Source organism: Sebastes fasciatus, chromosome 2, assembly GCF_043250625.1.
Source record: "Sebastes fasciatus isolate fSebFas1 chromosome 2, fSebFas1.pri, whole genome shotgun sequence".
Taxonomy (NCBI): domain Eukaryota; kingdom Metazoa; phylum Chordata; class Actinopteri; order Perciformes; family Sebastidae; genus Sebastes; species Sebastes fasciatus.
Genome location: NC_133796.1, coordinates 28,280,602 through 28,295,245, shown reverse-complemented (window position 1 = coordinate 28,295,245; position 14,644 = coordinate 28,280,602). Strand labels below are relative to the sequence as shown.

Here is a 14,644-nt window from a genome sequence, read left to right as displayed (position 1 = left end):
TGTCACTTAGCCTCTCTGTCTGCTAACAGGAGATTAAGTGTGGCTTAAGTGAACCTGATATTGTCTACTTTATATAAGATATGACGTGTCGATGCAGCCTCTGGACAAAGCTTTCCTTCATCTGAAGCATGACCGCCGCCAACTTTTCAGCGCCGTCGTCACAAGTTTCTGTTCCTAAGAACCGATGACATGCATCGCTGAACTCTTTTTTTTTTTCTTTTTTTTTTTGCTGGAATAATGCCGGTTTTGTTAATTATTCACACTTTTCTGCCTGTGCGTTTCCACTTGTTGTTCTATTTTGACTGGGGTCCATGAACTCCCGTGACCTGCAGCATTGTTAAAGGATGCTGGTAAACAATGCTTTGGTGCTGCTCCAAGCTGGAACATTTCACCGCAGCCCAAATAACTGCAAAGAGAAACACAAGCGACAAGAATAATAAAACAGAAACTATGTTGCTCGGTCGACGGGGGGCCAGGCTTTCATGTGTTTCTGTGGAACTTGTGTTTTGCATTTTCTCCCCTCTTTACATTCTTGTGTGCGTGTGTGGGGTTTTTTTCTGGAGGAATAGCGGTAACAGAGGCCCCCATCACAGACCGCTATCAGGAAGTTCAGCATTCTTCCCCCTATCTCTCCCGCCAAAATGACCACTCCGATAAGACTGATAGCGTGTTGCATAGCTTTAGAAAACTCTGCATCTGTGTGTTTGCATATTCACGTAACACAAAAAGAGAGAAATGTATGTTATTTATTTACACATTTTCTGGGCTTGAGGTCCCACTGAGGGTTATGAGGTGCTGTTGTTTTGTGCATGGTCTTAAATCAGGTTTCCTCTGGCCATTCTCATCTACAGACTTCAACAAATAACTCCCAACAAAGCTCACCAGAGATAAGCACCAATTTCCTGTCAATGAAGTACTTTTGAGTCCAACTCGCGTCCTTTTCTCTTATTCTCCTGTTCTCCGCGATCTCTACAAGAAAAGTTTTGTTTGGGCCCCTAAGTCCCCCGCTCTAATCCTCTTAATGTACTATTCATCTTAATACTATTCTCCTGAAAGCACCACTAAGCGCCGCCTCTTTGGCCTGAAATAATCCCACATCCTTACACACTTTGGCATGGTGAGTAAATGTCAAAGTGGGAATATTTTCAACTATTCCCTGATTTAAAAAGAACAAAATAAAAAAAGAGAATTAAATTTGCTTTCTGGCTAGTCGTGACTTCTTGAGAAATGGACAGCATGTTATGGTAAAAACGACTGGATTTATTCAGTGAGACTTCAATGGTAATCTAGTTCAAGAATTTAAAACATAAAATGACCTATAAATCGAAGGCTGGAGCGCTCTGACAATTGTGTCAAGGCAGGGATTATATAAAGCTATTGAAAGCATATGTCCTAATATTGGAGCAGAGCAGAGTTTGTGGTTTTGGTAGACCCTTTTTTGTTTTTGCATTGCTCTGACATATAACAGGACAGGAGTATCTTTAAGTAACAGGAAGTCACGTCTGCTGAAAATAGATTCTTTACCCCCCCAGTGTTCTCCCCAGGTCACATCTCTGCATCTCAAGTATACAGTCAGTCGTGTGATGAAAGACGTAAAGTCTTAATGTAACATCTTAGCAATGCATGAACCGTTTCAAAGTAGATCCAGTGTTGCAGTAAGAAAGTGGTTCTCCTTTAGGTTACCAAAACTGTTTCCCCTCTGGCCCTGGAGTGTGTGACCTTTCTGTTGGAAACTTGTGTTCCTTGTTTTGGGGCTCCAGTGAAAAAAGGTGTTTGCAGAACTGTGTAACACGTCTCCTGCTGTGTGCTGCTCTGCTCTAACATCTCCCCTGTTGTTTGACCCACAGGACTGCTCCAGCTCAGAGGAGTACGCGGTGGCTGCTGCGCTGCTGCCCCTGTCTACGGCCTTTTACAGGGTAAGCAAATGAACTAACAACAAGGATGTATGTGAGTTCACTTTAATGCTTCTGTTTCTCATATTTTCATCATTATGCATACAAACCACCGCTCTGTCTATATACCGTGTAAATAATTCTCTTTTAGTCTCTCACACACCTAAGCCGCGCCCGTAGCTGCAGCTCCTCACAGGACGCTGAGTGGTCCGTTGTCTGGCTTGCCGGACACAAACACATTACTTGAAGCCTGACAGGATGGATTTTCATGTGACATTTGATTCTTGCGTGATCTTGTATCATTGCGAGAATCCAGCTGCCGTGCAAGGTTACCTCACTCAGCCTTTAAACATGTCCGTCTCCGATTTCAGTAAAAACAGCAGAAGTACTGTTAACAGTATTTCTGATAATACATCTACGCAGTGAAGTGTTTTACATTGTGATGTCACAAAATCGAGACTGATAGCAATAAATTGCCGTTGTCATTATATCAGCCAATATTACCTTATTGTATTGGGTACATTTTGGCCGAAATGTAGCAAGAAATGCCACCAAAAGATGTTTGAGGTAATTTAGAAACGGTGTCTCCATGACGTAGTTTATCATGCTCCCAATTATTCCAGAAAAAAAATTTAAGGGATCCTCATGTGTTATGTGTTCACATAAAAAAATGCATATTTGCCAAGATATTGTTGTCAGATTTTTTGTATCTCTCAATATATCGGTGTCAGCCTAAAAGAAGTCCAGTGCCAGTCGGGCTCTGATTAACACTATAGAGGAGGTTGTAGGCGGGAATAGCCAGAGGAAGGACAGCGTTATCAACCTTATACCTTTGCTGATCCCTGAGCATGCACATGCACAGAGCAGCATGTTAAAACCTCCAAAGCAAAATGTAGAGGACGGGCCATGGCCTTTGGTTTCCAAACCACATTATCAACACAGAGTAGCTGTATTATTCACCGCAGCTATGTTCCCACAGCTTGCTCGTTGCTATGGGGACAGACACAACTGTCCGCATTGGCTTTTTGCTGGGTACCAGTGCCATACCCTGATGGGCTGCACTGGGACCTGGCCCGCTCTCTCTTCCACCACATGACTCATCCAGTTCACATGCCACAGGCTGATGCAACTCTCTCAGATAAGCCTTATGTTGTTTTTCTTCCTGCTCTTTAGGGCCACCAGTATTTAATATTCATCAATGATGTCAGTGTTTCTTAGCTGTGTGCATGCTTGTTTAACCATGTAACAAGAATATATCACTACAAAGCAAGTTCTGTCTCAGATGAATATCCATTCATTGTTGGTCGCAATTGTGACGCAATGGAGTGATTTTCAGCTATTTTAGTAAGAAGATTATAAATGATTTTCTTGGGAGGCATTGACGGCTAATTAGAGGAAAGAATATTTTGAGAATGCAACCGATTTTTCCTTATTATTTACAGATGATTGGACCTGGCGACACGCTTGAGCTCTGACTCACCCAAAGGGTGAAAAGTAAAGTGAGGTCAGGGGGGAATCTGCCAAAATGATTCTGTAATCTCCGGTTTAGTGGCACAAAGATCACGCAGTGAAAATGTGAGAAAAACAAAGCTTGGTAATGGAGCATCCCTGCAGCTGTCATCAAGGGTGTGAAGGCAGAAATGATCCTAATTTGATTATTGCAAAATGCAGCCTTACAAGTTTGGGAACATGAATGGGATGCCTGGATTTTGCAAAGAACAATATGTACCACAACGCTGCAGCATACATAACCATCTCGTCTTTCAGAGGCCCCTCACCAGCCATTTATCTGTATCCCAACGAGAAACTTATATAACGACCTCTGAGAGACGGCTCGCATGGTCTCTCAACCGTTGCTTATACATTACAGTAGCTATGTGTTCATACTTCATACAGTAAATGATCAACCTGTCCTTGAATCTGACCAGAAAAGACTGCAAAAGTCATTGTAAAGAATGAGAGTAATTGAACATGGCAGCATATCTTTGACTATAGTTTTTTTTTACCGCCATAAGAAATCAGTTGGATATTGTTGAACCTGTCAACACCCAGGAAAGGCTGTTTTTTTCTCTCACTGTTGTGAACTTTAGTGAACTATAATTAGACTTGTATGTATAAAATCTCCTAATACTTTAGAAGTGGTTTGATGGTACCGCAGTGCCATTGTTCCATTGTTTTAAGGAAGACTCTGCTTCTTGTAAATACCACTAGGAGACTACATTTTACAAGTCAGCAAGTTTGTGCTGTGAATCAAATGATTAACCCGCTCAGGACTGTATTTCCTGCACCGACGCACTTAACTGCATGTTGACATTAATCTTGAACCAGTCTCATAAGCAGTAACAGAGGAGGTATTTACCCTTTGATTTCCTGCACGTTTTGTATGTTCTGCAAGTCTTTTTAATATGAATTCATTTTAAGATATATTAGCTTTTGGAATTCTTTGTCTGAGTCGGAGGTGGCAATGTTAAGGTATCTACACATTTTAATCAGTAGTGCATATTTTTCACTTAAAGCTGGGGTAGGCAGTTTATTTTTTTAAAGTCCATAATAACCTTAGATAATTAGGCATAATAACGGCAGAATTTGAAAATACAGTCCTCATCCTGCAGCTCTCCTCTCTCTGTCCTAAGCCCCTCCAGACCGGCCGGGGCATATGCACGCGCTCCATACAGTAACCAGTAGTGGTAGTAATAATTCATTTCGGTCCTTATTAACAATTTTCTATAAGAAATCCACATAATAAATAATAACAATGCATTAAATTAAATGAAAAAAAACATGTACCTATGTACAGTATGTACATTTACCCTTTTTAGGTAGCATAGCATATTCTAATAGGCAACTCACTCACTACTATACAGTATTTAGGTTATACAAAAACAAGACAAAACAGAAATGATAACAAAGTTCCAAACATGTCATGCTCAATAATTATCATACTTTAGTTTTATACATTCAAATTTGCAAAGTGAACTACTCATCCTTAATACTTTGTCACAAACATTCCACAAGTTAACCCCTTTGATAGACATACATCTATTCTTTATATTGTCCTTACTCTTGTTTTTTGAAACCTATCTAATATGAGTATTCGTCATTCATTTCAAACATCATCCAGATCTTTATTGTTGTCGTGAAGCCTTCCAGTTTACTTTGCAAACTTGTGGGCCTGTAAAGCACTTTGAGATGACAAACTGTGATTCAAGGCAGAGCGTTTCAGAGATGAAGAGAAAATGTGGCTAATAGTGTAGCCTTCTGCTAACCGTAGCCGTGAGCAGAAGAACATTTTCTCTCCATCTCTGAAACAGATCCCTTTTTGATAAGTCCATCTTCCTTTTTTGGGTTGCTTTGCACTGTAGGCAGTTGTTGCGGACGTACATGCGCATCTGCATTTGTAGGACAGCCAATAGGAACGCTCTCTCTGAAATGACCTGTATTTGGCCAAAGTCTCACTTCACAGGCTACATTTTCTAAAGCCAAGAGGAGGTGCAGAGGTCTATTTTTCTCTCCGGTCACTTGAATTACAAAAGTTATTATGGAATTTTTGCCCAATGACGCAACAAATAACCTTCCTACCCCCACTTTACTGGCCAAGTATTCATAAGAAATACATGTTGTTGTTTTTTTACTGCTATTGCATGCCAAACATCCGGGCACCGCACATTAACAACTGTTAGTTCAAGAGTCAGACATTGGTCAAGTCCCTGTTTGGTATTCTTGGCCAGACTTTGGCGAGCTGACACTGTGGTCATGCTGCAGTGGTACTGTCCCCATGGCCCTTAAGTCTCCAGGTCGAGGGACGTGGGAAGCTCCCCTCGCACTGCTACCATCTGCTCCCAGAATCTGCTGGATGGAGATGTGCAGTGGTCGGTTTAATTCGTGGCCATATGTTGACACTGAACAGTATACTGTATGCGATTGACCCACATTCTGTGTTTAGTTGTTTTAATCTCCCATTTCTTTGGTTTCCCCTCAGCTTGACCCTACTTGGATGTTTTGCTCAAACTAAAGCACTTATGGAGCAGTATTTGATAGATGTTTGACAATATTTCAGATGGAAGGAAGGTGGAACTGATTTGCAAAATATCTTTTGGCTTAGATCATGCACGGATGGTGTCATTTGGCCCGTGTAGGTAAAGTTTATCTAAATGCCACACAACCTTTGCACAGTGGCCCTTTGTTAGAGCTGAGGTTATACATTTGGTTGTGATTCTCTAATCTGCATGGACAGTTCCTCTGGCATTCATTATCTAGCGAGGGGTGGGTTTATCAGGAGATGAACAGGTGTCATTGACGTCTGGGTCTGTTGTTATTCTGCCCTTTGCCGTCCAACACGATATTTCTTTGTCCATTTGGATGTGTCACAAGAGTAAATGCCTCTCTGTCTGGGGAAAACACAGATTGGATACAGCAGCAAGTGAAAAACCCAAACACCACACTGGATGACTTCCACAGCGAGAACACTTGACTGTTAGCATTCCTTCAGCCGTAGTTTATTCGTGGGGGGGATTTGGCAACTCGCTCCGTCAAACCGCTCTCCACCATGTCCTCGTGAGCAAAATGACGTACTGCGTGCCCCTTGTATATCTCAGAAATGTCCAGCGCTTGACTTAACCGTATCTATGTTTACTTTGTTTTCGGAACATTTATGTTACTTGTGCGTCTTGTTTTTACACAGTTATGGCCTATGGATGCCATGATGGGTTTGTTTATTAGTCTGACTTTCAACAGGTTTTTCTCTTGTTTGTTTGAAATGACTGTAGACTGTAAATACATTGTTTGATTAGAGAGTCTTCAGGATGCGAGTAGTTTTCCTCACAATACACTGACTCACGTGGAATTGCAATAATGAGGAGATGGATTGTGTACAGGTCAGGCATGCGTTCCCTTGTTCAGAAATAATGACTGTTTTTGTATCTACAATTCAGGAATGCTATGAGTTCTTCTAAGGCACTTGTAAATAACGTTGCTGCCCCAAGGCTGGTGACACATCAGATACAGCAGTCAACACCCTACATACAAGTATATACACTCCCTTCAGTGACAACGTGCACCGTCTCTCACTCTCTGGGAGACACAGTTGACGTGTGTGATGCCGTATGGCTGTCCGGCTCATGTTTGGAGGCCGCAGTCAATCATACTGTGAACCTTGGGATCATGTCCCAGAGTTCAAAACAAGATCCCAAATCCTGATAGCCTCATTCCTTTGACCTGTACACAGCATTTTCCTCCTTTCTGTCTCCCCTTGTGGGTTTTCTGCTTGTTTTTCACCCTTTTTTCCCTCAGCCCTGCATTCCTCCTCTTCACTAGTCACAGGGCCAGATGGGTCTGCTACTCCCTCCTTCCCCTTCATCTCCACTTCCTACTTTTCCTTTTCCTCCTCCCTTTCCTCTCCTTCCTCCTCTCCTTCCCTGTCCTCCTCTTTGCCCACCTGTTTTGTTAATGTCTCTTTAAGCACAGTCTATTATCATATTGGGAAGAGATGACCTTGGTCAAGATGACCTGCACATATCTGTCAAGTCAAAAACAAAACAGCCAGGCGGAGTGTAGACAAATCGCGCACAGTTCCCCTCCTACACAAACACACACACACACACACCCACACAACATCTGCCGCAAGACACGTAGCACACTCCTGTGTGACGGAAAGGTATTACCGTACTACCCAAAGGGCCTCACTTCTTCTTCTTGTATTCATCACCATTTATTTACAGCCATGTTTCATTCAGCTCCATCCTTAAAACCTGACCTCTTTGCAGTCAATCCAGAGACCATGTGGTCCACGGTCCAGTGCCAGGGTTGGTCACATTATAGCCTCTCTTCAAAGCATTTCTAGCCACAGCAGATTTGTCATTTCAATCATCGCTTCTCTGGCCTAATTCCCATACTCATTTGGTTCCTCTGATGATAGCAGTTAGTGTAATCATCTCTATTTCTAGAGAGAAAACAGTTCATCTAAACAAACTCCCATTAATGTCATCCTTACGTTGCCACATGATCTAGTGCAGGGCTGCACTCTGGCAAACCACCAGGGTCTCTGAACTGAACTACAGGTTTGAAATGCTCGTAGTCTATAATTCTCAAACAGTAATATTAGTGATGTCCTCAAAATAAAGTATCGATCAGGTTTTAGTTGTCAACATTTAGAGCTGCAGTGGGTAGAATTGGAACAAATGTGATTAAAAAAAAAAAGTTATATTTATAAAATGGTCACTATATCCTGACAGTAGTGCATGAGACAGGTAATCTGAAAAAATCATGTGCCTCTGTGTCCTCCGGTGCTCCTAATGGCATCTGCAAGATTTCACAGACCGGAGGGAAACAACCAATCAGAGCCGAGCTGGAGCCTGACGTCTCTGAGCAGCTGTCAATCACTTGCAAACTCCGATCAAACGGTCAAACTAGGCAGCGCTGATCAAATATGAATCAATGTTCTGTTACTGTAATGCCTATTTCTCGTCTCAAATGTTTTCAGAAACATCTTGTAGTGTACTGTTTAGCTGTAAAATGAGAACGTTTCCTCCGGCTGGTGGGCGGTGCTTGGTATTTCCTCAACTGATCTCAACATGGCTGCCGGGTCACAAACTTTCTCATTTTACAGCTAAACAGTACACTACAAGATGTTTCTGAAAACATTTGAGATGAGAAATATACATTACAGTAACAGAATATTGATTCATATTTGATCAGCGCTGCCTAGTTTGACCGTTTGGTTGGAGTTTGTGAGTGATTGACAGCTGCCTCAGTTGAATGAACAGCCAATAGGAACGCTCTCTCTCTGAAATGACCTGTGATTGGCCAAAGTCTCCCGTCATGGGCTAGATTTTCTAAAGCCTGAAAACAGAGCCATGAGGAGGTGCAGAAGTCTAGTTTTCTCTCAGAACACTTGAATTACAATATGCTGAAAGGTTATTATGGAATTTTTGCCCAATGATGCCAAAGATATACTGCCTACTGAAGCTTTAAGTGTAATAGGCTTTTATATTTAGCCTGATAAACAGACTGAATTGCCAATTTGTTGAGGACATTATTAAAGGTGCTGAGTACGGGATTGGAAGCATTTGTATTGCCTCTCAACGGCTCTCAACATGGCGACGGAGAACCGGCGGCTCGTAGCTAATGGTGATAACAGAGCTAACAGTGCAAACAACCGCAAAAGTGCTGACAGAGAGAAGAGTGTTAGCCTGGGGAGGAACGGGAGGGTGGATGCTACGCTTCTGCAATAACGCCGTTGGTCGGGACGGCGTTATCAGCTGTAACCACCATATGAGAGTGCAGAGGGGCTGAGCGACTTCATTCTCTGCTCAGGTAGACATTATGCCACTATAGCTTTACATAGGAAATAGTTGTTTGCTGCTATATTAATGCTCTGGATATTACATTTAGCACCTTTAAATAAATTCTGGGTGGTAAAATTTAAAAAAAGACCACCTTATGTGTTCTGTGTTTTTACCTTAAAATCCCTCAGACTGTTGTGTCACATTCTTTCCTTAATTGAGATGTTTTGTATCCGGTTCTTGTTGGCCTCTGTCATTAGCCAGCAGGATATCCTAGTCTCTTTTCTTTAAACACCTTGAATACTCTGCTGAGCTCAGCGGTGTAGCATTTCCCAAACAAAGTGGTTTCATTTTTGTAATCTAATATTAGAAGAAAAGCAGCAGGAGCCTGCTTCAGCATTTCATGCAATAACAAGTTAGAGCGTGTTTCAATCTTTCAAGATGTTTACCCACATTTTTCCTACATTGCGTACGTTTTTGTGAATCAATTCTGTTGTGAAAAACAAAATATATCTGAATCATAATGAAGGTTGAAGGTTGAGTACAGTAATAAGATGTTACCGGTGCTGCTTGTTAACTGCTGTATGGGCACGAGCTCTCTGTTCACCGCCTGTCCTCCCAGCTCTCCTCTCTCTTGGCTTCTGGCCCATCAAACTGGGAATAGACCTGCTTTGGTTCTGTCTGTTTTAATTACAGTAACCCCTCTGGTTTCTCATCATTCAAAGGTAAGCTGTGAAGTGATAATGGAAACTGCTGTATTGTGACAGGCTCAAAGGGGGGAAATCAGAAGCTAATCAAATAACAGACTTCAGCCTTCAGACTCTACGGGGAGATGGACGGTTGGTGAACGTTGGTTTGTGGCCGGCCATTTATTGGCTCTCTGTGCCTCTGTTGAGACCATGTTATTTGTGGTGTGATATTGTTTCTCCAGCATTGCTCTGCGGTATTCACCATATGTGGTATAGAGTACAGTATGGGCCAGCGTTAATGCCTTTAGCTGAGCACCCTTTAGTAGCTGTTTTTGCAAGCAGCAGGTGCTTTACTCTTCAGCCCGCACTAATGAAAAACAACAGCACTGCTTCCAAATACATCCAGACACAGAAGGAAAGAGGGGTGGTCCGTTGTTCCATTAGGGTTGTTATCTGGTAAAAAGTTACGACTCACAAGGAATGATTGATTTCACTTTAAATCCCATGGCGGACTTTTTCTGTTTTGTTTTTCCACTTCTCAGCATTTTGGCAAACTCCTTTTCAAGGGGCACTCACTGCAACTCAAATTCCTTCTTGATGCAAATACCCAGTGAGAAAGTCTTGGGTGAATTATAAACCCAAGACTTCATATTTTTATGGCTGTACAGTTTTGTTAAATGGAAATATTCCAGATGTTTTGTGTATCATATTACATACATTTACCCAAAATTCAAACATATTTTGGTATTCCAAGAAACTTTGGGATTTCCACTTGGATTTAAAACAAAGTTCTGTGGCTTTGAACAAAGTTTGGCTGTGATGAATGTGTTTGTTCTGACGGGGTCAGACCAGGTTGTGCATGTTAGGTTTCGATTCAGTTCATCTGTCTGTTTATTTAGACTGCTCGTGTTGTCAACACATAAATGTCATTTTAACGTCTGTAACATGACAGAAATTGACATTCTAATCAAAACTAATCTAAACTGTCAACAATAACAGCGTCAATGCCTGACAATCCAACATCTGGTTTGTATCTGTTGCTATGGGAGACGACATAAACTACCAGAGAAACAGTTCACATTCTCTAAAGGTGGCTCATAAAACAATTGATTTCTCTGGATAAAACTTGTAACATGTACCATTGTTGTGTGCAGTGGGGTGTATGACACATTCGAACGAGCATGCAGTGGTTTGATATCCTGCAACACACACACACACACACACACACACACACACACACACACACACACACACACACACACACACACACACACAGACCTCTACTCAAAGTCAAAGCCAGCTGTTTAATGTTGCTACCTTACATCATCCTGACTCTATGAACTACGTTTTGTCTTGCAGAAATTGGCTGCCGGTGTGAACCAGTTTGCCTACACCTGCATTCAGGACCATCCCATCTGGACCAACCAGCAGTTCTGGGAAGCAACTTTCTACAGCGAAGTCCAGAGTCAGATCCGAGCCCTCTATCTTAACACCCCAGAGGGAAAAGACGGCATCACTGCCAGGCTAAAGGTAAGACAGGAAATGTGACCAATATGAGTAAATATTATGTGAAATAAGCTTGTTAAAGCTCACTAATTTAACCCTCATTAGAGTTGAAAAGAAACAGAAATAAAAATAGGAGTTAATTTTTCAAACAAATATGGCAAAATGTCTTCTTTCCAGCTTTGAATTGCTGCTGTTCTTTGTCTTTATGTGATTGTAAACTGAATCTCTTTGGGTTTTGGATTGTTGGTTGGACAAAACAAGACTTTTAAAGACATAACCTTGGGCTTTAATGAATGGATGGATATTTGTTTTGTCTCCGTTAATATTCTTTATTTGGGAAATGCGGAATAGTTTTCCAAAATATTCAAAAAAATTGAAACTAGAGACCATCTTGTGATGAGATCACACCAGCCGTGATGCTAAATCAGGCCAAGGGCCCTGTCGTTGGCTGTGGCAGGTAAAAAATCCTGGTCAACTGCCACCTTGGCAGATACAGTAGGTTTTTCTAATATTAAGAAATATTATTTTTAAAAAGCAATCCCTTAATTGAAAATAGTCAGGGATTACAGTTGCGTGATATGTTCCATATTTCTACTGTGTGCTACCACTGACTCAGTGTTTACAATTCTAAAGTGTTCTACATAGATTTCAGAAGTGGCAGACAAGAAAAACTGAGTGGCCGGTAGAAATGTTCAGTGACCTGCCACAGTGACAGATTAAGAACATTTTAATTTCAGACCCCAAGTGTATGTGAATGACATAAGCTGACAGGAAGTAAACATGGACCCAAGCTTTTGCCTAGCAATGCAATTCCGTTGAAATTGTCTATACCAGCGTGGCTGATAAACATGAAGGGGAAAATCATCCTCTGCTTGAACTGTTTGCCACTCTGCAGGTCGACACTCATCAGGCATCATTACATTTTAAGGGGTCAAGCCTAAAAAAAAGTCTGTCAAACTCAAACTGTTTGCTCTGACCTCTCCAGGATGCGGACCCCGAGCCTGCGGCGAGCAGAGATGAGGAAGACACAGCCATGGACCTGGCCGCGGAGCAGCTGCGTTCGTGGCCCGGCCTGAGCAAGGAGAAGCAGCATGAGCTGGTGAAGAATGAGGAGAGCACCGTGTTCAGCCAGGCCATCCACTACGCCAGCCTCATGGTTTACCTGCTGGTTCCTCTGGACACCAGCAAGCTCAAGCTGCTCCGCACCGCCCCGGTCGCCGACTGGGAGAGCGGCAGCAACAGCATTGTCACAAACAGGTCAGCATGATGCAGTAGTAGAAAAAGGATGTTGTTTAACATCCTTCACATGTCTTTACTGTCCTCTTAGATCAAACACAGAATAGACTAGAACATATCTTTGGCTTGTTGAGTATCTGTAAGGTAGAACGATCACTCTTATCTGGAGGAAACGTTGAGGTAAGGTTTCATGATTTGGGAGTATGTATACCTCTCTTAATATGGTGATGATAAGCATGTGGGCGGATGTGGCGTAACTCACAGTCTACATGATACCTTCCTGTTTAGCCAAATGGAACACAGTACCTCTCCTGTTTCCAGCCCACGTCCATCCTGTGGGCTTACATCGCTACTGCACAAAACACAGTGAGGCTCATTTACTTCTGTTGGGAAGTTTAAAACCCTCAGGGCGTCTTTAATGGGGCTGCACTGTCCTCACCCAACCCAAACAACATAGCAGGGGAAGTGATTTCCCGTACTCTGCAGTAACTGAAATAAATCTGTGAAGATCCCCCATGTATGTCTTTTCTTAGAAGTGAAAAGTAGGCAGACATAAATATATTGTTCCAAATTTCATCCTTTGTTACCAGAAGAACACAATGTTAATTTTTAAAATTGTGTTATGTTCAGCAATTGAGCTATTAGTCATTTGTTGTAAATTTCCCATTTAATTCCCGCTAGAACACGTTGTTACTATTTAATCTATTTAATTTTATTTGTTTTGTTTCTATTTCTAATGAGAATACAGAAACACTGCAGGCAAGTATTTGTTTGCGTGGAAATTTTCTCAAATGTTTTCTTGCATTTTTGCCCCAGACTTGTTTGTTTCTCACAGAGGACATTTGGATCTCATCACTAGCTATGAATCCAGAGGGAAGGTTGCATCACCGTCTCATGTGAAACATTCTTCTTGGCTAATAGAGTCTGAGCGATTGATCCAGGCATCCCCGCTTTGCTCATGCCAGGCTGCAAATCACTCTCCCTCTCACTGCTCTTTATCACAGTACATCCTCCAAATCCATATCTGTCAACACATGACTCTCAGATCTCGGATTAAATCTCATTGTAGCGTGACCTTTCTCATTTTCATGGTGTCATCATGTGTGTTTTACAGCATTGCCGGTAGCGTCGCAGAGAGCTTTGACACAGAAAGCGGGTTTGAGGACTCCGAGAACAGCGATGTGGCCAACTCTGTGGTCCGGTTCGTTGCCCGCTTCATCGACAAGGTGTGCACAGAGAGCGGAGTAACCCAGGACCACATCAAGAGCCTGCACAGCATGATCCCAGGTACAGCGTTCACACTGTTCATTCACACTGTCCTAATTCCCTCAGCTTTACGCAGAGTAACCTTCACATGTGTGTATTCTCAGCTCAGGCCAACAGCAACAGAGGCCTCTGAGCTGATTAACTCCTGACATGTTACATGGCCTTAAAATCTGTAAATACACACTCTGGTTGTAAGACTTTGTGGACGTACATGTGTTTCTCTGTACCAGCTCTGTGTGTGCACTTGTGTATGTACATATGGCAAGCTGACCCCAGCTTGTGACCCACAGGCATCGTTGCTATGCAGATGGAGGCTCTGGAGGCAGTTCACAGAGAGAGCAGGAGGTTACCTCCCATTCAGAAGGTGAGTGTTGCTCTATTCTTAGCTGCTGACACCTCGGCTGTTTGTAGAGTGGATGTACAATTGACCGACCGTAAGTCCCGCCCCCCTTAGTTACTGTTGATAGGTCGGACAAGCTTGATAAAAAAAAGCGCACTTCGACATACTTCAGGGCGATTCGAAGCAGAGATAATTTAACGAAATCAGATGAAATCATACAGGTTTACCAGAAATTTCAGCTCAGAACTCCAGCAGCGACCTGCAGTCGGAGCTCCAGGAGCAGAGCTTTGCTTTGCTGCTCCGCTGGGAGCCAAGACCGACACCACGCTGCTGGAGACCCAGGCCGTATTGCTGGGCCCGCTGAAGGGAAGGTAGGCACGGGAGAACCCAAACAGATTGTCAAACCCTGCTGCTGCAGTAATATCTAAGTATTAC

The 14,644-nt window shown here is 42.5% G+C and overlaps 1 protein-coding gene across 1 annotated transcript in view; it reads left to right on the top strand.

Annotated features, from left to right (window-relative positions):
- sbf2 (SET binding factor 2) overlaps positions 1–14,644 on the top strand; it is a 109,740-nt gene that overhangs the window by 65,251 nt on the left and 29,845 nt on the right. Inside the window, 5 exon segments of the mRNA XM_074617080.1 lie at positions 1,848–1,916; positions 11,221–11,391; positions 12,353–12,624; positions 13,718–13,890; positions 14,160–14,233. Coding sequence (XP_074473181.1) covers positions 1,848–1,916; positions 11,221–11,391; positions 12,353–12,624; positions 13,718–13,890; positions 14,160–14,233 — 759 coding nt within the window.